Source organism: Seriola dumerili, unplaced genomic scaffold (assembly GCF_002260705.1).
Source record: "Seriola dumerili isolate Sdu_G_001 unplaced genomic scaffold, Sdu_1.0 BDQW01000478.1, whole genome shotgun sequence".
Classification (NCBI taxonomy): Eukaryota; Metazoa; Chordata; class Actinopteri; order Carangiformes; family Carangidae; genus Seriola; species Seriola dumerili.
Genome location: NW_019174733.1, coordinates 919,336 through 943,172, shown reverse-complemented (window position 1 = coordinate 943,172; position 23,837 = coordinate 919,336). Strand labels below are relative to the sequence as shown.

General features: G+C 42.7%; 1 protein-coding gene across 1 annotated transcript; it reads left to right on the top strand.

Annotated features, from left to right (window-relative positions):
- LOC111235236 (semaphorin-4G-like) lies at window positions 1–23,331 on the top strand. The gene is made up of 16 exons (XM_022763633.1): window positions 1–140; window positions 4,841–5,176; window positions 9,469–9,617; window positions 11,131–11,193; window positions 11,314–11,412; window positions 11,510–11,603; window positions 11,686–11,799; window positions 12,840–12,994; window positions 13,918–14,093; window positions 15,355–15,499; window positions 16,272–16,494; window positions 17,059–17,174; window positions 17,257–17,411; window positions 17,779–17,837; window positions 18,370–20,815; window positions 22,330–23,331. Exons 2-15 carry the CDS (start codon window positions 5,029–5,031, stop codon window positions 19,377–19,379), a joined length of 2,706 nt encoding a protein of 901 aa, XP_022619354.1. The 5' UTR covers window positions 1–140; window positions 4,841–5,028; the 3' UTR covers window positions 19,380–20,815; window positions 22,330–23,331.
- The last annotated feature ends 506 nt before the right edge of the window (window positions 23,332–23,837 follow it).

Genomic DNA, 23,837 nt, shown 5'->3' with positions numbered 1-23,837 from the left:
TGCTGAGTGTACTGTGTGTGACATCCAGTGGGTGTTTGTGTGTTTGAGAGTGTGTGCAGGCGTTTAAAGTCCAGTTGGATTATCTTGTGCTCAAGGAAACGTACACGTCCTTCTCTTCGAGGAATTTGTGCGTGATTCAGGTAAGACACACTGAACATTACACGACCGCTGCTTAGATACAAGAAAAACCCCTTCACTTGTTGTGAGTTTATATTAATTTTTTCGTTCCGCTGTGGTGCCTTTATGGTGTTTCTGCAATGGTCCTACAGTGATAATTGTGATGTATAATTCTGTGTCGCCGGGTTGTATTTTTAATCTCCCAAAATCTCATTACAACAATTGCCTATGTAATGGTTCTACAGTTTCCTGTGATATTTTTACTATATCCTCCTCCTTTTTTTTTTTTTTTTTTTTTAAAAAAAGGCCTTATTCAAGTCTTATTGTGGGATATTTGCCTGTGAGCTGTTTACCTGTTTCTCTGTAGCCCAGTCCAGGCAAGTGAAATATATAACCAACTGATAAACATGTATAAAATTGGCTAATTGCTGCAATAAAAATACCCAGTGGCCCATTATGTGCCTTCCTGCTTCACTTTACTGCATTATTGCGTTATAAGTCATCTGGGGCTGCATTGGTGGAGTGACTTTCAATCAGTCAGATATCAACATGGATGTGGAAGAACTGGGCAACATGCAAAGTAAAGCTGTATTCTGGAATTGGAAACAAATGGGAAGGTGCCATCTGAGCTGCTCTGATTACAGTGAATGAGCAGTAAACACACATTGATGATGCCCAAGGTGCATTGAGGAGCATGATTGATCTGTGAAAGATGGGTAATCAGCCATTTACTGTCCAAGCTGATGGTCTTAACTGTGATCTAATCATTAGGCCTGTAGAGATACCCATGTAAACCTAGTGAACCCACTTATCTGCCTGTTTAGTCTTTAAAAATTCATGACTTTGTTGTATGGTAAGTGGGAAGGAAATGCTCCTAAGATATGCAAAGATGTGGCCATTTAACACAAGATAATGTTACTGTTATGTAGAGAGAGTCCTTGATGTTCTCTCATTTATTTCACCCCATTCTTCAAAGGATAGGTTCAGTGGTTTTCAACTCATCCCTTAATCATGTGTTGGTTTTGGTCATTTATAATGGCGCTTTTATAATGACTTCACAGGTGCTTTTAGTTTAGCTATAGTAACTCAATATTCTGCTGAAGCCTTTCATTATCTATGATAAATCTTAATGAAAACAGGAAGCTCACATTAAGTCTGTCAGTAATATCAGTGAAAGGACCATGGTTTCTATTGGGATGTGTTCCCCTGGGTACATCTATTGTTAACTGTTGTTATTTCTGTCTACTTTGTACATATAACCACTATTTCCTGTCTGTCTGTCCTGGAAGGGATTCTTCCTCTGTTGTTCTTACTGACTACTGACAAAATTGACTCCAGAGGTTTTTGTTGTTGTTGTTGTTGGCGTAAACCCTTTCCGTACATGCCTGAATTGATCGTATGCCTCTAGTTTTCTTACATTTGATTCATGAGGGTCTAATCTATCTCTCTAGATCCTCAAACACCATGAATTTTGGACTTTAGACACTAAACTATTTCTACATTTGGAGTGTCATTAAACCCAGAGAGAACCGGCTGCAGACTGGAAAGATTCTGACAGTTGTGTTGAAGTTGTGTAATGCACAAAAACAACATTTCAATAATGCACTGACCACGCACTGTTTTTTTTTCAGTAACTGTAATGTTAACGGTCGGTTTACAGAGTCCAGTGTTACATTCACAAAGCAACTGTACAAAGTGTGGCACAGTACTAGGAACAAGTAGAGTTCAGTTGACTTTACTTCCCTTTGTGTGTCTGTGTTTTAAAGCAGTCTGTCTCTCAGTTGAAGCACAGCTCAATGGCTTTGACTGTAATCTTTTCTACCATTTGTTACACACACACACACACACACACATCCCACTCAAAAAAGAGTTTTGAGTCCTTTGGGACAAATGTTGTCTGTTGATGGAGCTGTCACCACCACAGCACCCCAATCTCTTCTATTCAGGCAGGTATATAGACACTTTATAATTGCCTGATAAAATCCATTTCCCTGAATGAATGTCATGGGACTGAGAGCTGGCAGCGAGATCAGGAGGAAGACAGATTAGAAAGGTTAGGTGGTGAGTGGTGGAGTCACTCTGATTTCCTCTGGGTACACCTCATTTTATTTTCAACATCTCTCTTTCTATATTTTCTCAAAGTTTCGACTGGTGCGCTCAATGGCCAATTAACAATTGAAAGCTTCTGCATTTAGGGGGCCCGGGGTACTCAGAGCAAGTCAGGAGTAATGGATTATAGATGACAGAGAATTAGGAATGTCACAATTACTGGTTCTTCCCTCTGCGCTGCTGGACTTTCACACAGTATTTTACCTCCCTGCTTTCTCTCTATTCTTTCATATTTTCCTCCTCTTTCTGTCACATTCCTGTGAAACATTTCCATCTGAATAGACTCATCTTTCTCCCAGGATTATAAGACCACATCATGACCACTGTGGCTGACTGATTTAGACCCTGACAACCCATTTGAGTGATTTGGTGGGCATGAGTCAGATAAATGACTTATAAAGAGCCTCTCAGTGCGCCTCCTCTGCCACCTTAAAAAAGTGGGAAAAAGTAATATCTCCCAAACGGCTGCATTTCAGGAACTCATTAAATCAGCCTTGCTTTCACTGTGTGGTTTTAGAGGCCCAGTTGTAAATTTTTCTCCACACCTGGAGACCACAAGGTAGTTTTGTACCACATTTTTCTACAAGGCACATACACTTTACATTTTCCAAAGCATTAAGGTTGATTTCCAACCTTCTGGCAAATGGTTGAAATTCACTCCAGTGCCGTAGAAACATCCATTTGCAGATACCTGAGCTTCATCACTGTGAAGATTTAGTTGACTTTACTTCTATGTCAAACTTCCTTTCTGTCAAAGCAATGAATCTTCAAATCAAAATGCAAAAATAAACAGGTTATTTTTGTGATTTAAAAAAAAAAAAAAAAATTATTTGCAAGTTGATGCTTTTGCTTGCCCATAGTCCACAACCTCAAGCAACAACGATATAAAACCTTGAAAAGTTGCACAACCTCACATTTGAGCAGCTGGGGCTCCATGAAAAATGATAAATCAATCAAAATTGATGACGAATTTTCTGTCCATCAACTAATCAATTCAGCATTCAATGTTTTCACTTCACCTTTCCTGGACATTCATGGGGACTAATTGTTCTTATTGTATTCATGATCTACCTCGCAATTGCATGACTGTGCAGTTTCATTAAAAATGAAGAGGACTAAATGTCCATTGTGATGTTTTACCTATCTCACCTGGATTTTTTACCAAATCTACTAGAGGTTCCATGTCTTTCTAATGATTTTACTTTATAGGGAAAGCAGCTGAAAGAAGGAAGATTGAAAATTAGTTTAAAATGTAACTTAGTCAATTGAAGTCTTACATTATACTAGTGCGTGGTAAAATGCAATAATATCACAGTGTATACAGCACGTACAGTACTTCTATGAGCCTGAGAATCTTACAGTCACAACATTCTGTTTAAATCACAGTTAGCAGAGTATCTCTCATATCCACACCTGCATGCTGCTGAATGACCGTAACATTACGCAGCGCTCCAGCCAGCCGTTGTCATGGTGTCAGCCCTGAGGCACTGCTGGGACTTGTGCAGCCACACAAACACTTGTGCTAATGGCTCCACTTTCCTGCTCCTTTTTTTTTTGCATCCATATGTGTATGTGAATAGATCTGTGTTATCGTGTGTGTGTGTGTGTGTGTGTGTGTGTGTGTGTGTGTGTGTGTGCGATAGAAGGAACGAGCAGGACGTTCAGTTCTTTAGGGCGCTAGTGGCATGCTTTGTATAATGGGAAGCGCTAAAGAGTGTGACTGTTTACATTTGGAACTGGGAAAGCATTTTAAAGACAGAGGTGGAGTTTTTAAAGAGAGACTGTGTGTGTGTGTGTGTGTGTGTGTGTGTGTGTGTGTGTGTGTGTGTGAAAAAGAGACAAAAGGAAAGAGAGTAAGAGAAAGAGAGATGTCACCATTCCCCCAAATAAATTTAGATATGGTTGGTGTGTGCACTGGTGATGGACACACACACACACACACACACATCTCTTCCCTCCTCTCCCCATCTCTCCCTTCACTCCTCCAAAAGAGGGTCTTGTTCTGCGGGAACAACATTGGCATTCACATCACAACACACACATCTTAGAGATTATCATATTTCACAGTCTTTCTCCTTCTGGATTTTGCTCGTCTCAGGTACGTCTGCTGTTTGAAACGGTTTCACACCTTATTGATCTGGATTGCTCCACATTGCTGTTAAATCCTCAAGTGTTTGCCCGTGATATCAGCACGTAGCTCTATTTGACAGTCATTGTTTGGTTAATGATATTTTCAGTCATGTGTTTAGACTAGGCAGCTGCTGCTCACACACTACAGACTTAACAACACTGAGAGACAGCCCAGTCTCACAGAACGCCATTGATCTACAACAACAGCCAATATTTTATTGAGCAGATGCACTTTGTGTCTCTTTGTGTCTCTTTCGTATCTCTGTCGTCATCCTGGTGAAATCCTCCACATCAGCTTATTAATGTTTGAGCTCTGCCGTTCAACTTCACCAGCTTCCCTTCTTTTTTAACTTCTCCTCTGACTTTTCGAGGTGTCACTTTTTCAGTTACAGCGCCCACATGCACAGCATTTTGGGTTTCTTCTCGTGTAGACGTGACTTCTAACACTGTTGGTTTTGTGTGTGTTTGTGTTTTATCTTTCCAGGTTTCTTCAGTCCTCTCTACAGCACGGTGAAAGAGGCTGCCTGCTTGCCTGCCAGTGTTTTGTCAGAGCGAGTGGGTGTGTTTGTGTGTGTGTGTGCATTTGCAGGGGTGTATGCTTGTCGCAAGGTGAATATGTTTGTGTGAGTGCCTTTGCATGTGTGTATACCCTGGTTGGAGTGTGTTTGTCCCATGAGACGCCCGGCTGAGATGCAGGGAGCTCGATCCCCTGCGCTGCAGCTCCTGCTGCTGAGCTGCTGTGTGTGTGCGGCGGCCGGCTACCCGTTTAAAGCTCCCCTGGATCTGGATGTGACTCCGCGCGTCACCGTGTTGAGCAGCGGTAAGCATGGACAAAAACACACAGACGGTTTTGCTCCACATTCTGTTTCTGGCGCAACACATTCCTGTCAAGTGGTTGAAATTTCAAATCTTGCTCTTGAACATTGAACTGTTTTGTAGCTTAACACTTTAAGATGACTTCGAAATCAAATACTGATGAAGTCCTTTACATTCAAACTAACAATCGTTTTGTGGAAGAAGCTGTCAGGTTTTTAAATATAGAGAATATCTCCTTTTGGAAAGAAACTCCTCACATGCTTCCCCTCTCTGTAATGTTGCAGCCACTGTCTCTTTCTTTATCTAGTTTTCAGTTTCTTTTACTTCCTTTGCTTCCCCTCATTCCTCACTATCTTACTCTCTCCTGACACAGCTCTTTTCTCTTTGCCCTCCACTCTCTTTTCACTCCTCTCAATCTTATTTGCCTGCCTCTGGTAATTCTCACACCTGCCCCTTCTGTTAACCATGAATTTTTTTTTTTTAATATAAACTATGACTATCATTCATTTATCTTGTGTGAGTGTTGGCATGTAGCCTGAGGTGCCACAGAGACTGAGGCAGATGAGTGAAGTGCTTACACTGGGATCCCTGCAGAGCATCCAGGGAGACTGACACCACTGTAGGTAGTTGAGAAGCACCGTAACCATGACAACTGTTGTAGTATGGCGCAAGATGGTCGTATACGGTATTTTTCCTTTGTGCATGTGTGGGCAAGAGTGTGTGTCTGTGTGCGTGTGTTAGAGAGAGAGAGAGAGAGAGTGTGTGTGGTGGTGTTATCTGATCCTGGACTTTATTTGTTGACTCACAGACGTGTGGAGGAAATTTTCTCATGTCTCCAGTTTGACTTGCAGCCAAATTCACTAATGTGATCTACTTGTAGAGCAACATCCCTCCTCTCCTCTACTCCTTTTCTAAACAGTTGTCTTTCTCACAACGCATCACCTGCTTGCACTCCTTACCCATCTCTTTTTTTACACAGTCACTCCTCTTGCTGTGAACCTCTCCTGATACCTTTATCTCAGTTTCTGTAACTCATCAGTTAATGCTGCAACCCACAGATTCTCCTGCACTCATCTCCTTGTCTGCCACCCCATCACTCTCTCATCCACTCCCCCTCCTCTCCCGTCCACAGAGCTTAACTTTGCACTTAAGCTCTGTTTCTCTTCATTAGTTTATGCTTTTCATGGTTGCACTGCCCTCTTTTAATTCCCTTGCCTTGCCGTTACCACTTGTCTTTGTTTCTTAATTTGAGAAAGATACAAACTTGCAACTAATCCATTTAATCTCTGTGTTTCTTAGCAACCTAAAGCCAAAGCCGTCAAACCTGTGTTGGGATCTGATATTTTACATGCATGCACTTGAGAAAAACACATCTGTGTTCTCTCCTCATTGCAACTTCACTTCCCCTTTAGACTAGGTGAAAAGATTTGCAGGAGGTTGTTAAGGGTCATTAATATGACGAATTCTGGCTAAAAGCCAGCAACATGGAGAGAGCAGGCTGTTAAAAAGAATGAAACCTAGTGTAACATCTAAATACCTTCTCATTAACCTTTTGAAGTATTAAATTTGCCGCACTTTGACATCAGTTCCAGTCAGTGAATTTAAACTTTGTTTATTCTGCTCGGCCCGTTCGCACGTCAGAATATCTGAACTGTGAACAGGCCTGACGCTCGAGTGTGAATTTGTGTGAGAGGCTGTCACGTCACAGTCCAACGCCTGGAGATTCAGCGACTGTGTGTGCATGCATGTGTGTGCGTGTCCCTGAACACTGTGTACTGTGCTGATCAGCTGAGGTCCCTCCAAGTGTTTGCTCAGTAAATATTATCCTCTGGGCTTCTCTTGCTGCCTCTCTTTCTCTTTTTCTTTCCCTATAGAATAAATCAAAGTGTCTTTTCATGCACGATCTTGTAAACTGAGGCTAAAATGTGCCATGGGATTGTCATATATAGTTAATATCACCCAGATGAATCTCCCTCTGCTGCGTCATTCCCTCAGCAAGGTTGTTTTGAGTTACCTGGCACCAGCTGTCAGGCCCTCACCCACACAGAGGATATTGTCTGTCCTAATACTCGGATTACACTGAGGAAACTTTGGCATTGTCTCCATTATAATGCATTGTCATCGCCCACAATGAGACACTCAAATCACATAGGAAAAGTTATTGTTCCGAAAATCCCTCGGAGGTAATACTCTTCTTCCTCCTGCTGAGAATGAGGTGGAAAAAAGTAGACACCTGCTCACCCAGGAGCAGTCTGGGATGGGAACTGACTGCCGCCGCTGCCGCCGCTGAAGTGAGCAGAGTGGATTGTGTTTTGCAGCAGCTGATAGGAATCTTAATGACAGCTTACTTGATAACCATGCAGTCTTCAGGGGGAGGTGGGTTGGCTGGGGATGCAGAAAGTCTGCTGAGCTTCTGTACTCATCAACAGACATAAAAAGTGGCTCACTTACAGGTTTGTATGGCTTAATTGCTGTCAAAACTCCACCCCGCCCCAGATTATAGTAAAATCTGCTTAGCATTAGTCACATCGGATATTTTAATTAGACATTAAATTACAACTTTGCAGTTATTTTTTTCACAACACTGTTTTATTACAACACCTACGTAGTCTTGCGGAGCTATTGTTGTGGTTATGACATGCCTAAAGGTTGTCTCTGATGTATGCGTGTGTGTTGACAGCGGTGTCATGTTTACCATAGCTAAGTAGAGTCCTGACAGATCGCATGTTTAGAACTTAACTACATAACTCTCCACAATGTGATGACTGCAGCAAGCGACTTTATGACATGCTTTGTTAGTGTGTCTGTGTGTGTGCGCACATTGTACAGTGTATTTCTTTGCTGAGTGTTTGTATGACTGAACCTCATTAGTATCTTGTCCTGTCAAACAGATGCTTCCCAATATAGCCTGGAACAGTGGACATGGGGCAGAAACACAAAGCACAGAAACCCACATTAAGTAGAAGTGGATCGCTGAAATCTGATGTTGTGTTGGGCTTCTTTTCATTATCTTCTTCTTCCTCAGCAGAGCTGAGTGGGATAACCATAATCCTGTGGGTTTTATTGTCCATGGTGGAGCTGTAATATCATTTTTGCCAGTGATATATATATATATCCTGTATAACAGAGAAAAGCAGAAAATCCTTATGTTTGTGATGCTGGAACCAACAAATTTGTGGCATTTATAGCTTCCACAGTTATTAGATAATTAATCAAAACAGGTTAAGCAACAATTTACTGTCTATCATCAAATCAATAACTCACTAATCAATTTAAGTACTAAAAATGAGAAAATCAGGAGATAAATGGTCTTAAAGGAAATGTCTGCCCTAAAGCAGCTGTCAAAAAGCAGCTGTTGATGAGGTGTCGCGCTTTCCCATTTTATTACTGTGGATGGAATTGTGAATCGTGAACATAAGCAACTGTGAAGCCACACAAAGAGATTTTCTGTGCATCTACAGTTCAATGAAGTTTAATAGCAGAGTTTTCGTTCCCAAGCAGTCCATAAAAAGAATCTCAGATTTTAAAATGAGTCCCTCATAATCAAAGAGCAAGGCCGTTGTACCACTTTGTGTTGACGTTCCACAGTCGTACAGCGAGAACTCCATCACAGAAGACGAATAGATTTCTCTTTCTCCCTTTAGTCTCATACTCTCAGGTTTGATTGAAAAAGCTGTTAATGTATGCTGCGCCGTGACGGCAATAGCTTTATGCACATTCAGAGACTATCTAAAGGCTTTGTGGGAGAGATGTTATTGTATACTGATTTCCATCAGTCTGGATTTTTTTTTTTTTTTCAAATTATCACATCAAAATCCAGATGACAATAGAACCTGTATGTATTTGGATGTGCACAATACAGTAATCAGTCCAGTGGTGCTATAGAGGATAAATAAGTCAATTCCTGGAGTATTTGAGAGAATATGAAATGTGAAAAGAGGGTGCTTCTCCCTGAAAAAAGGTTATTTATTAACCCACAGTTGTTCCCATAGAGGCTGACCATAATCAATAGCACCGGTGGACGTTCTGTATCTGAGCGAATGCAACAGCAAAAGAGGGTTAAACCAGGTTGTTGTGATCATTTTTGCTCCTGCTGATGTGTGCGTCACAAATTTCACCAGTCCTCCATTGCAGTGATTCAGCCTCTCAAGAGCATGTGTGGTGTATGGATGTCTATGATGTGTTTTTTTTTAAGGACATTTGGAACTGTTTTGCATAAACAGATGTAGCAGAAGCTGTCAGGGGGGCTACAAAAGGTCACCTTCATTAACGGCCTCCCCTCTCCTCTCCTCTCAGGTCTCCAGGGCTGCAGGCGTTTCCAATCCTCTGCAGTCAACTACAGCACCATGCTGCTGGAGGCTGAAAGCGAGCGTCTCTACGTCGGGGCCCGGGGGGCTGTATTCGCTCTCAATGCCTCTGACATCTCAGCCAGCTCTGCTCTCACTGTGAGTTTCTTTGTTTCTGTGTTGCTGCGTATTCGTGCCTCGGCCGCCATATCTTTAATATGTAAGTTTATGCAGCAAGACGCTCCTGTGGTGTAACTGTGAGTTATTGTTGCTACACACACACACACACACACGCATGCACGCACGCACACACGCACGCACACACACACACACACACACACACACACAAGGGGCTGCAGGGGAATAAATACATTTACCTCAAAATGAAAAATTGTTGCCTCAAAAAGTTGTAGAATGCAAATGAAGCCATGGTACAGTTAATGAGAAAAAACTGGAAAACCATCTACTGTATCTTTTACATATTCAGTATTCATGTTAATATCATCCAGCTATTGAAACAGAAATTGTTCCTAATTAATGCTGCAATTAGCATACTATTTACCTCAACCCAATACTCTCAGTATTTACCATACTTTTTAAATTAAAACTTAAAAACTGTGCCACATGCAAAATTCTAAATGTCTCATTCATCATTTTACACACATTTCTCTGACTTCTGTGGTATCTCTTGAAACTCTGGGAGCTTCTGTATTTCGAATAAATTTTATGGGTTGAACAGTCTTTTCTGCACAGCTGACCCCATACCTTGGTTTGGTTATTATGAGAAGACATTTAGCCCTTTTCCCTTTCGTATCACCAATGTTAAAGTTCTAATCATTACAATTTTCTTCATGTCATACCCAATAATTGATACTATTTATGGCTGGAATTTATTCACCAATCACCATCAAAAGTATCTGCACTCATCAGTTACCTCTCTATACAGTATTTTTTCATAGTGTCCTCTATCACATTTCTCACAGGTAGCTGCCCAGCCCCCAGTGATCAACGTCTCATCTCAAACATAACTCTAATATTAAATAAGTAGAATTGAAATCTTTAGGGTTAAAACTTTTAAATTGTGTACTGTTTCCATTTCCCTAAAGTGTATTGTCAGCAGTGTTGCTGCGATTGAGTCTAGTCCTCAAACTATGGCACGTTGCAGGACGTTCCTTTAAGTAGCAATAGAAGCTGAAAAGCCTCTTCACTTGACATGCTGCTGTGTTTGTTACCTGGTGACAACCTGACAGTAAGCTGTTATGCTAATTATGTTAATACAGCAGTGGTGTCTGTCATAAGGTGTGTGTGTGTGTGTGTGTGTGTGTGTGTGTGTGTGTGTGTGTGTGTGTGTGTGTGTGTGTGTGTGTGTGTGTGTGTGTGTGTGCGCGCGCGTGTGTGCGCATAACACTCCCTCGCAACCACTCCTCCGTATTCTGCTGTAAATACAAATGTATTAAGTCAACTTTGTGTATTACATAAGAGTAAAAAAACATTCTGCTGTTCAACAACACTGTGAATTCAGATGCTGTGATGGCAAAATTCCTAATAGATGAATTATTAAAACAAAAAAGATATTATCCTCAATTTATCTGCTGTCAGATTTGTGGGATTTTGCAAAAATCTATGCAAGTTAGTGTTACGAATCCATCCAACTCTTCGTTTTCTGTTATAGATTGAGTGGGAGGCCTCTCCTGAGCAAAAGCACCAGTGTCTGCTCAAGGGAAAAGACAATCAGGTAGGCATTTTGTTTTTCTTTCTCCCTCAGTGTTTCTGTTTCATCTTTTTGCGTTTGGTTCTCTCCTGGATTCATAATCGCTCCCTCACTGTAAAATGTTTTTCCTTCTTTCTCTTCCAGACTGAGTGTTTCAACCACATCCGCTTCCTCCAGAGATTCAACTCGACTCATCTCTACATGTGTGGGACTCATGCCTTCAAACCACTCTGTGCATACATAGTACGTCCATGCACAAGAAATCACAGACCTTGCTCTTAAATACATTTGATGCTAAATAAATGTCTTCCTTATAACGTAAATGTTTTGTCCTGTATAGGAAGAGAAGATGTTTGTGATGTCATCTCAGCCCGAGGAGGGCAGAGACAAATGTCCCTATGGCCCGACAACAGGCTACACTGCCCTCATCATAGGTAAGACCCTTCAACAGTTAACAATCATTTCTAGAGCTTCACTCAACAACGGAATGACCCGATACATTGTTTTTTTCTCCAGACGAGCAGATGTATACAGCTTCCCAGTATGAGTTCAGGAGCTTTCCAGATATCCGCCGCAACTCTCCGTCTCCCACACTGAAGACAGAAGATGCCCCCACTCGCTGGTTGAATGGTAAGTTAATCTCCTGGAATGATAAAAGCCCTTTAATGTGTTTGGATAGCAGGGTGGTCCAAGAGGTCAGAGCTTTGGCCCCGTCAACCGGCTAACCCCAGGTTAAGCCTCCATATCAGCAAGCATCTGCAGTACTCAGTGGATCAATAATGCATTATCTTCACTGTCATTAAACCTGCGGCTGATTACTCGACTTATTCTTGAAGCAGTACAGCTTAGTTTTATTTGTATAGACAATCCTGTTTTTAGTCCCAGTTTGCCGCTGTGCTTAAGTACAGCCTCACAGAGCTGCTGGCATGGCTTTAGACTTAGTCTCGTTAATAAATCCCTCCTGAAACTTGGTTTTTGGTAATAACCAAACCTTTCCCCTCATAATGCAGGTCGCCAACCGCTCAGTTAAAGGAGCTATTTGTACGTTTTGCTATTGCCTATAGCATTAACAGCTGTTTACTTACCAGCCTAGAAGAAACAAGTGCAAGTTCAGCGTCAAACTTCATTCCTTTACTTGCCAATAGCTGTCAGTGTTGTCTCTGTCACGTCTTCTCTTCAACTGAAGTTAGCATGCTAACCAGCTAGCCCTGGCCCATCTCATCACTTTTATGATAGTGACTCACTGTAGCCTCCAATCTCCCCTGAAGAAGTAGTGCTGCTCAGAGGGCTTGTTATATCCTCTTGTCTTGTAAACACAACAGTGGCTGAAGCTCTTGTCATGTGACAATCACCACCTGCTCCCGGCAGGAAACCACATTCACCGGCAGAGAAAACTTATAGATAGCAATAATAAAGCCATAATGCACCTTTTTCCATTTCTGACTATTTTATGTTTTGGTGAAACGGGTTGAATATTATGAACTGTTTTTGTTAAGGGCAGCTACTATAACCAGTTTCAGGGTGTCAAAGGCTGATGTCAAGCAGCTTACCTAGATAAGACTCCGTCTCTGGATGTAAACTCTCTCAGTGGATAATTACTTGACATTTATTTGTAAAAGACTTTGTTGCTTCACAGTGTGAGTCAGTGCATCTTGTTCTCCCCCGTGCAGAGGCAGACTTTGTGGGCTCTGCACTTGTGAGGGAGAGCTTGGGCACCAGCAATGGCGATGACGACAAGATCTACTTCTTCTTCACCGAGAGGAGCCAGGAGCAGACGACGACCTACAGCCACAGCAGGGTGGCACGGGTGGCTCGGGTTTGCAAGGTGAGAGCAGATTAAAAAGAGATGCGGGAATGTTTTGCAAGTGGGAGTGAGAGGGAGGGTACTATAATAGATGAAGGAGCTAGATGGGGGAATGCATTGGTAACAAGGACCCAGTGTGATTAGAGGAGCAGACTGTGTTGCTGATGAATGGATTGCAGAGTCGGTGTGTCTCACAGCGAGAGGGATGGATGGCTGCAGGGGAGAGACAGAATGTTTAGCATCCTCTGCTGCCTAAAGTGCGAATGATTTACATTCCCTGCTGCCTAAGAAGGAGTTAAGAATCACGAGAGCCACCTGTACAGTATAATAACCTTGGTGTTTTCTCCTGTGGCACCTAAAAGTGAAGTCAGCTCACCGCTTCTCTCCCTGAAAGTTTGGCAACATATTTACTTTTTTATCCCAATCGAAATGCCTTTTGGCGACATATGTGACATTTTCAATTTGCCACTGGCTGAATATGTTTATAAGTGAAAATCAAAGGGCAAGCTGATGTCAGTCATTGGGTTTCCAAAAGAATTGTGGCCTTGAGTCAAGTTTTACCATTGTAAATCTGTCAGAGCATCTTTTTTTGGATTGAGAGTGGGTGTTGAGGTGTGTGTGTGTGTGTGTGTGTGTGTGTGTGTGTGTGTGTGTGTGAGTGAGAGAGCGTGAGACTGTCACCTCCTGTAAGATATTCACTCCACAGTCGGTGCTTTCAACCTCTTGAGGACAAACACACACTCTACAAACCTGTGGATCACAACAGGGCGTTAACATTATTGAACATACCGTTATTGTTTCCCCTTGCCATCTTTTGCGCTTTTGAGGAGGTTAACTTTCCCATGTGCTCCACCATCAGTCTGTTTTTCTTTTCTTTTACCTAATATGACCCTTTCTACCTGCTCCTCCTCCTCCTCCTCCTCTGTTTCTCCTGTCTCCTCCAGGGGGACCGAGGAGGTCGTTTAACTCTCCAGAAACGGTGGACGTCCTTCCTCAAGGCTAGGCTGATGTGTTCTTTGCCCGAGTATGACTTCCACTTCAACATGCTGCGCAGCGTGTTCGTCATGCCTGGACACACGCCGCAGGACACACTGTTCTACGGCATCTTTGGCCTAGAGTGGTGAGTGGGAACTTGTGTGTTGTCGAGACCTCCGGCTGACGGGGGCTTTGAGGATGCAAATGTAAATGAGCGAGACAAAGATGAAAGGCAGCAATCGATATATTGAGACAGTTGAAGAAGACAAGAAGGAACGAGATGAAAGAGAGGGGAGAGACAAAGTGTGAATTTTTTTTTTTATCCAAACGATGTGAAAAAAAAGAAGTTGGGCGGGGGAGATTTGCAGCAGTTTGAGGACAGAATATTAATTAAAGATGTAAATGTAGATCCACTTAAAAGAAGCTGAAGTTGTAATCCCTAAGATTTCAGTCCTGGTTGATTTAGCAGTACCTGTGATTACCATGGTAACAGCAAGAGAGTTTTAATACTACAGCAAACATTGAGCCGCTACTTTGCCAGAACTACAACACAAGAGCAACTGGTGACATCTGTTTACAGTGCAACCAAACAAACGCACTCCTCTTATTCCCTTTCTTTTCCTTGCAAAAGTAAAAAATGATCCGTTGATGACAAACAGGCCAAAAAGGACTGGACACTTTTCCTGTGGCTGCTTTACCATAAAAGCCAGCCCATTGTAAATGCTTTTAATGTGAAGTAGTAGGACATGTTTGAATCAGCAGTATTGTATGGTTATTACAGGAAAAATGTCAACTATAGATAGTAGTAACAACAACTGGTTTAATTTTATGGAAATTTTTCAATTATAACTTTAATGGCCTTTTGTAGAAACTGGGTTGAAACATGTTTCCACGCTTCAACGAGTCTATTCACTACAAGGACGCATCAGTTAAAAAGTGAATGTTATGCCAAAGCAAAAATGTTTTGTGTCAGAGAAAGCATAAACAAACAGTGATTATCTTGAGCATCTCTGTCTCCACCTCCACCTCTCCTGTCTCTTACCTCCCACTCCAACCACACCTCTCTGGAACCACATTGTAGTTCTCTCCCTCTTCCATCCTAGTCTTCACAGAGATGCACGATTTCCTATCAGCTTCCTACAACCTCTGTCAATGTTCATAACCCCCACCCTCCACTCATGCGTTTCTCCCATATGTCTCTTTCCATCGTTTCAGCTAGGTGAGCCACTGATCTACTGTACCTCTACTGCTGTCTCTATGGCAACACTGGGTTTACTGCTGTTATTGTTCGCGGCTTGTGCTCTGGTCTTTCTCACGTGTGTGTGTGTGTGTGTGTGTGTGTGTGTGAGTGTGTGTGTGTGTGTGTGTGTGTGTGTGTGTGTGTGTGTGTGTGTGTGTGTCTTTAGGAAAAATGTGAAGGCGTCTGCTGTGTGTCGGTTCTCTCTGTCTGAAGTACAAGAGGCCTTTCAGGGACCCTACATGGAGAACCAGGACTCTGACTCTAAGTGGAAGGAATACACTGGAAAGATCCCTGACCCACGACCTGGAACGGTGAACACACATGAACACACACATACACACACGCGCACAGAGAGGGCACCGCACAAGATGAAACAGAAAAAACATCTCCTCCTTCTTCAGCCTCCGAGGAAAAGATGGAGGGGAGACGATAGAGAAGATGAGTGGCAGCCTAGAGGATGAGGCTCAAAACACAACCAGCTTATGTCACTGAAACCCATTTCCATGGCGATTAACTCCAGCCCGTAGCTTTGGAGACGGTGGCTTAGTGTGGCAGCCAGGGCCGTGGCATCGTTAGCAGGAGCAGACATTATCCACTGCAGTGTCACTTCAACACTTTGTAGGACTTAATTTTAACTTTGCTATTAAATGAAAAGGAGGAATGGTCAAAGGTTTAAACTTGGGAGCGTGAAAGCCTCTTAGAGGAGTTGGCTCAAGTCATTTGGATGGCATAAAGAGAGAAGGGAAGTTGTTCCCTTAGTCAGGTGCAGAGAGAGCTGAGTCGGCCACATGTCAGCACAAACTGGCTGCTGGGCTCACACAGGCTCATTGTTGTCTAAGTGAAAAGTTGCGTTTTCCCCAGACACAGTCTTCCCACAGGCTCGCGTTTTCCTCCTGATCCTGTAATTTTCCCTGCAGACCATTTCACTAAGCCTCATGACATCTTCTCTCCCTTCCACTATCTGTTCCTATATATAGGAACTTTATTACAAATGAACCAAAAACGTCTCCCTCTTTCTCCTGTAGCCCATATCATGCTGTGATACTTGCTCATCATCCCTCTGCTTGGCTTCTTTTCCTGCAGTGTATAACTGACGCTCTGAGGGCCAAGGGCATAAACGTCTCCACCTCCCTTCCTGATGATGTGCTGAACTTTGTCAGGCGGCATCCTCTGATGTCCCAGCACGTCCAACCTTCAGACAGGCGCCCCCTTTTGTTCAGAAGGACCACTGACTACACACACATGGCTGTACACATGATCCAAGGCTTAGATGGACAAAAATACCATGTATTGTACATGGGCACAGGTGTGTATGAATTCATGTCAGGTATTAATTGTCTTGGACTGTTTCTTGTCTGAATGCTGTGACTTGCTGGAGTTCTGTTATTGTTGTTGAATGTTGATTACTAGTCGCATGTATTTGTGGACATATTATTTGTCTTCCATTCATTTCACTATGGCAGCCCATCATTGTGTCACTGTTATTTGTTTCCATCAAATTCTTATTGGGTTGTTGTATTGTTGTATTCAAGGAGATTTTAGAGTCAGTTGCCAAAAAGCAGTGCTTTGCAAGTTTTCAGAAAGTCAAAACCAGGAGGAAAAAAATTGCAATATAAACAACATGAATAGGTTTCTTGTATTAAAATGTATTCCACATCTTAAATGCCTGAACCAAGGCAATAAAGGGAATTAACTATATTCAGTCAGTTTCAAGTGTTTGCAAGTTAATTCAGATTGCATACTGATGTGAATAAAAATCAATGACTGCCCAAACAGTGGGAAATCAAGCTAAAACAGAGTGATGTGTTTTGATGGGCCGACAAAAATGCATTTTAGATCCATGTTTCTCCTCTTTGTTGGTTTAACTCAGATGAAGGCTGGTTACACAAAGCTGTAGAGGTCGAGGGTCAACTGCACATTATCGAGGAGCTGCAACTCTTTGAGGAACCACAGCCTGTTAAGAATCTACTGATATCTGCAAAACAGGTAGCGTGTTTGACCACCACATGCATACACACGTGTGAGTAATCTCCATCCTAGGGTATTCAAATCTTCTCTCTTCCTCCAGATGAGTGTGTATGTGGGCTCTCCATCAGGCGTGGTGCAGCTGCCACTCTCTAACTGCCACAGATACACTTCCTGCTATGACTGCATCTTTGCCAGGGACCCTCACTGTGCCTGGAATGGAGCCCAGTGCGTGAACATAATGTCACACGTGGACAGGTGGGCGCTGTAGGGTGCATGTGTGTGTCTGTGTGAGATTCGATCATGTGATTAAAGTGCTACAGGTGCCCTTTTGTGTGTTTGATTTGAGTAACCCTCAAGTGTCATGGAGCCCTGTCACAGTGTCAGCTCCCAGAACTGTTGCATAATGTTGGCTGTGATAGTAAACGCAGCATGCAGGTGTGTACTTAAAGTGTACTGATTAACCTGTGCAGCAATGCTGTCGCAGTAGAAAGCCATTATGTAAGGAATAAATGACATGAGATATATGAATAGATCAGAACACAGCGTAAAATAGAAATAGGAAAAACAACAAATGTTTATTCTTTGCACTAATATTCTTATTATGTTTTCTCCCTCTCCACAGATCCACTTTAATCCAGGACATCCAGCATGGCAGCAGGGGATGTGAGAACACACAAGATGGTACGCATGAATCTCATCTGCTGCTAGGTGCTACTGCCTAAAAAACAAAGTTTACTTTTAGCACAGTGAATGATGAAAGGAATATTAAAAATAGAGAATGTTAGGAAGGACTCGAACGATGCATAGGTGTCATGAGATGGCACGAAGGCGTCTTTGAAAGTTGATTATGCACACTGTGTTGGCAAAATTCTCTCCTCCCTTCTTTAATCACATTTTTACCATCTCTGGAGAGAAATCTGTTTGATATTCAAGGCAGGCAACTGCCTTCTCTCACTTCACAGTTTCAGGCTGATAAAATGTAGCATCTTCTGCCCCCTCGTTGTTCTCTCGCTGTACAAGGTAATATGATGGCTGGAATTAAGAGATTTGTAATGGGAGTTTATGCTTCATTAATTACTTTGGACAGCCTTTGATAAATTTAGGAGGTGTTAAGCAATTAACATATAAAATGAATCAGAGTCTAAGTTGTGAGTTTTCTTCTAAACCTCATGTGAAATCAGACTTTCTCACCGTATTAATATGTGTCCCTCAGATGTTGTCCAGCGGAGCCGCTCTGTGCGGGTGGGTGATGACGTGCTGCTACAGTGTGAGCTCAGCTCCAACCTGGCGACCCCCCTCTGGACTCTGGACGGCAGCGAGCTGCAGGGTTACGGCCTCAACTCTGGCTTCAGAACCGGCACAGACGGCCTGCTGGTCATCGAGGCCCGGCAGGACCAGAGCGGGCTGTACACCTGCTACGCTGTTGAGAACAATATCAAGGTCGCCATCGTTACGTTCAATGTCACCATCCGCCTGGACCTGCCCCCTCCCCCGCCTGTTGAGCCAACCGAAGAGCCTTATGATCTCTTCGCCACCCCGCCAGCACCCACAGAGCATCCATCCTCCGAGAGGCCCCTGCCACCACCCCCAGCTCCTCTCCTCCCCCACTCAGAGCTGCTCTCCCCCAGGAACATGGAGGCCATGTACCTGTCCCTCATCACCATCCTCGGAGGCCTGTGTGTGGTCCTCACCGTGGTCCTTGTCTATGTGGGCTTCTGCCTGCGTGTGGGCCACAGAGGGAAGTACTCACTACGTGCGGCGGCTGCTGCCTACCCGAACAGTAAGAAGCACAACAGGAACAAGAAACAGCACAGAAGCTCCTCTCACATGGAGCTGAAGACCATCTCAAGCCACTGTAACGGCAACGGCATTTGCAATGGAGTTTCAAAGCAACATAACGGCGACATACAGGACGGAGGCTTCCTCCAGATCGTCCCCGGCGAGGGTCACCCGTCACCCAATAAGGAGCCTCCTCCCCCTGCCCCTCCTCTCCCTCCCACGCCGCAACTTCCCTCTCCAGAGTGCGACTTCCCCAACGGGCTGTCGGCCACGCTGCCCAGCGTCCTGCGGAGGATGAACGGGAACAGCTACGTGCTGCTGAGGCAGAGCGAATCTGAAAGCACGTCACCGCTCTGCTACTCCTTTGCTGAGGAGCTCAACAGGATCTTAGAGAAGAGGAAACACACTCAGCTGCTGCCCAGGCCGGACGAGAGCTCTGTATAGAGAGATGTAACTCCCCCTGTGGTGGGAGAGCTGCTGTGTTTTTACCCGGTGCTGAAAATGCCTCTCATATGACTCATTGTTGTTGCGCACTAAAGGAATGAGAGAGTCTTATCTACAGTCTTTACTTATTCCACATTGAGACATCCCTGCTTTTTTGAACCTTTGGGCTTTTTGTCAACCTTAATTCCCAAATTTCCCAACACAGGTTTCCAGTGAAGGACCGAGCATGAAATGGAAAGAAAAATATGATCTACCTCACCTCAATACTGCCCAGATGGACATGTGCAGTCAACCTGTAGTCTGATCCTTGTATCAGGGCTGATATCTGAGTCACAGAAAGAGCTCTGATGCACAACGCTCAGATACACAGACTTCCAAAGAGGAGCAGAGCCCTGTGGGAATATAAATACATGTGAAGACTTCTGCTATGGGGTGGCCATATTTGGCTCCGTTCAAACTAGAGGGCAGCTAGCCAAAGTTTGTTTGCACTGACAAGTGCACAGATGGCCTATGCATTTTTAAAACACAACATTCACACATTTTAAATATTGAGGGAATGGATGTGATGAGCACGGGAATTTGGTTTTCACTGACTTTACAAACACAAAATAATATACAGTAACACTTTACACCAGCCATCCCTGAGAAATGGTGAACTAATCGTTATTTAATATTACTATTAACCAAGATTTGGAGTAAATCATTAGCCAAATTGAAGATTTATTAACTTATTGCATGGTTTTATTATTAATGACATAATGTATGTTATGTAATTATTAATGAGTCACATATTATTTTATAAAAAATAAAATTAAACAATCATTAATATGGTGGTATCAAAACGTTATACTGCCACAATAAGCATCAACGTATGTAGAACCCTAATGAAAGTCACAGTTGAGGTTCACTCAATCCATCCTGAATGGTTGAAGCTGTTGAAGCCTTATGTCTACAAATAAGACACAACTGGCCATTAAACATGAATTAACATAAACAGTGAAGGGTTCATATCATATATGAAATTCATACAATATTAATGAATAAACAAGGAAATAATGTTATTTATCTTTTACTTTATTGAAGAAATATTAAATAGTGATTATTTCACCAGATTTTAAAAGAGAACCTGATGAAAATATGACAGTATTAATTTAATGCACTTTACCAGTTTTAAAGCGCTTTTGAAAACTTATTGGACACTACTATGGAATTTGGCACTGCAACCAGCGGAGCTTTTTGATTGGCTGTTTCTCAGTGTGAAGAGCTGCAGCGGTGAAGATCATGGCTGCGTCCACTGGACCTTGTTTGACACAAGCGGATTAAAAGGGAAACATTGATTGTCTCTCAACTGAGCCTGAATCCACTGCTGAGTGACACCGTGCGTGAGACCATAATACAGGATGACTGACTGTGAGGGGCAGGAAAATGTTTCCAAGGTGAATAGTTTTTATATCTTACCAACACATCTCCTACACAGGCACTTCGCCAAACAAGCACTTAAAGAAATGGATCATGGAGTTAAGAGTGCAGGGGGAGTGCATCAGTGTTTTAAAGACTGGATACATACAGAACACTGACAGCGCACTGTTATCACTGTTACTACTCGCATTCTAACGGTGTGTTTGTCTGACTGCTGGGTTGTTTATAATTTGTGGATAAGTTTAGGTTCAGTCATGCCCAAATTAAAACATCTGCTATAGCCTGACTCACTCAGACAAATTAACCGCCTGACAACAGAATTCATTCGTGAGAGCAACCCAACCACAGCAGACATTAAAACAGCAAGGCCTCATTTTCTTGTAATCGTCGTTGCAGAGGAACTTCATGCTTATGGATTAATATGCAAATTCTTATCTCAGGCTGTAAAATGTTTCAAAATGTCCATCCTAGTTTCTCATAGTCCAAGTTCACGTGTTAAGAGTGGCTTGTTTTGTCTGACCAACAGTCCAAAACTTAAAACATATTTCATTTACAATGAAATAAAACCAGAGAAAAGCAGAATATCCTCACAAATGAGAAGCTGGAACCAGAGAATATTTGGCATTTTTGCATGAAAAACAACTTAAATTATCTATTGATCATAGTATGGTCATTATCTCATTCCATCTCACACTCCATCTGTTTTATTTACTCTTGCCCTTGCTGCAGCTCACTGTTGTTCTTCTGTCAGAGGGCAGCATTAATTAAACACTCGTCTTATGACACGTCTGACCTTATTGCAGAAAGAGGGGGAGAAGAGACAGCGAGTTAGAGATCTCCCCAGAGATTAAACTACCTAACACTCTCGAGCTCCCAATTATTTTCTCATTCCATCAAAACTCAGGATGTTGTAAATTATTACTATACATCCAAACTCAAGTGTACACCATATGCTTATAGGCACATGAAGCCGAGCTATCATACATTTCCATACATGATCCTATGGTACGCTTGTGTAATCGGACATTTGATCGAATCTAACCAGCCTGTGATGTCAGAGTTTGAGATGCTGGGCTGTACGTGCTGCTGCCGTCGAGCTAAGCTTTCCGCTCAGTGGCACTGATCAAAGACATGAAAGGAGAAGGACGTAGCTGTACACTTCACACGTTAAAAGCCTTCATTAAAGCCCTTTGACCCCATTGCAAACCACAAGACATGGCGAGCACAACAGCAGGGGTTTTAATTGTCAGGTTTTCACTCCATATTCCTGCAAAAATACTTCTAATGAGCGTTGCTAATATGGAAATACTTTGAGCTGTGTCTGAGTCTAGCGCAGGTCATAGTCAGGTCTGATGGTGTGACTGCTTTTAAAGTAACATCCAAAAGCGAGGCTACAATGTAGATACATTGCTGACACCTGTGCCTGAATATTTTTTTCCCCCCTCACTCTCTCTCTCTCTCTCTCTCTCTCTCTCTCTCTCTCTCTCTCTCTCTCTCTCGCTCTCGCTCTCTTTCTCGCTCTCATTTGCAGGTCTGATTAGCACAGGTCAGTTTGAACCTCTCTTAATTTCGTTCCCGGGGACACCCATCTCCCAACTAGCGTCAGATGGTAGGACTGGCTGCGAAGATGTTCTTCTAATGAGCAGTGAAATTAGATTCACCATCGTTAGTGGACAGCGACGCCAGAGGAGAAAGAGAGGCTGGATAAGGGCTACGGCATGAGAGTCTCTGCACCTACGGCGCAGCTCTGCTTCCTCACAACTGGAATGAAAAGTGTTGGCTGCAGTGACTCACCGAGCAGCGTTTGTTCTTCAGACAGCGGCCCCTTTGTGTGCAGACAGCATCCTTGCTTCTGTTTGATGCAAACCTGTTAGACCAAAACTCGACGTATATATACGACCTTTTTCTCACACTTGCTGCATGACTTATGTTTCAACACTATTTTTTCTTCAAGTTAAGGAAATAACAAGGATGACTCATCTTGATATTAATGAAAAGTGCCAAGGTTTATGTTTTGCTTTGTAAGCCTATTTTATTGCACAACCAGTAGAAAAGGATTTAAAAAAAAAAAAAAAAGAAAAAAAGAGAGGCATATTTATTTTGTAATTTTGTACATTGTGTTTTGGAACTTATTGTCAATATTGCTGTTTAAGTGCCACTTGTGAGACACCTATCTGTCCAATAGGAGGGTCACAATTTGCCTGTGTTGCACACAATGTGATAAATAGAAGCAAACTGTAACCAAAAGCATGCGGAGGCTTTTCCAGCACCACAGAATTTAATATTTATAACCTACTAATGGGATATACAGTAAAATACACCGATTCACCTATTCATTATAACCTATTAATTAGGTACCATTCAGCTTTTCTGGCACTGTAATGTCCACATGTTAGTTTTGATCTCTATTTGCATGTTACACCATGCTTGTGCCCACAGCAAATCAAAATTCTTTTACTCTGCTAACACAAAAAATAACAGGGAAGTGGGTTCCTTCACATTTCAGTCTTTAAAATAAAACTTTGTACTTCAACCTCTTCCTCTCCTCATCATTGCTTGTGTATATTTACAGTTTGCCTCTCACATTTCACAACGATAGCTAGATGAAACAGGCTCTTCCCCCTGTGAAGTTATTGGAGCAGAGCTGTGGCGTGTTATAAGAGGAGGCAGAGCGAGCTGTATCAGGTGGTAAATATTGTCAAACAGTCAGGAAAAAGGAGGCGTCTGCATTGTTACTGGAAGCAGGCCCGAGTTCCTGCAGCACGGCACAGACTGGTATGGAAAATGTTGCTGGGAGGTTGATGTGCCAGGACTGGTTCAGATCCAACAGGACGGTGTTGACAAAACCCAAACATACAGCAGACGTGCTGTGTCCTGTGGAGGCATTAAAGAAGAAAATGTCACCTCAATCAATGCAGCTTTTTCAAAAGAGCAACCATTCTTACTTTGAATCCGAGCCTTTTGAACTGATCTTTCACAAATGCCACAGTCACTGTACGTAAGACTTACAGATTTTTCCATCATCCACATGACCTTTTC

What these genes read in the sequence shown, in the direction of transcription:
- LOC111235236 (XM_022763633.1), top strand. Translation starts at nt 5,029, where the DNA reads ATGAGACGCCCGGCTGAGATGCAGGGAGCTCGATCCCCTGCGCTGCAG. An exon ending in CTACACTGCCCTCATCATAG is followed by an intron (nt 11,604 to 11,685) that starts GTAAGACCCTTC and finishes TTTTTTCTCCAG; the next exon opens with ACGAGCAGATGTATACAGCT. An exon ending in TGTATTGTACATGGGCACAG is followed by an intron (nt 16,495 to 17,058) that starts GTGTGTATGAAT and finishes GGTTTAACTCAG; the next exon opens with ATGAAGGCTGGTTACACAAA.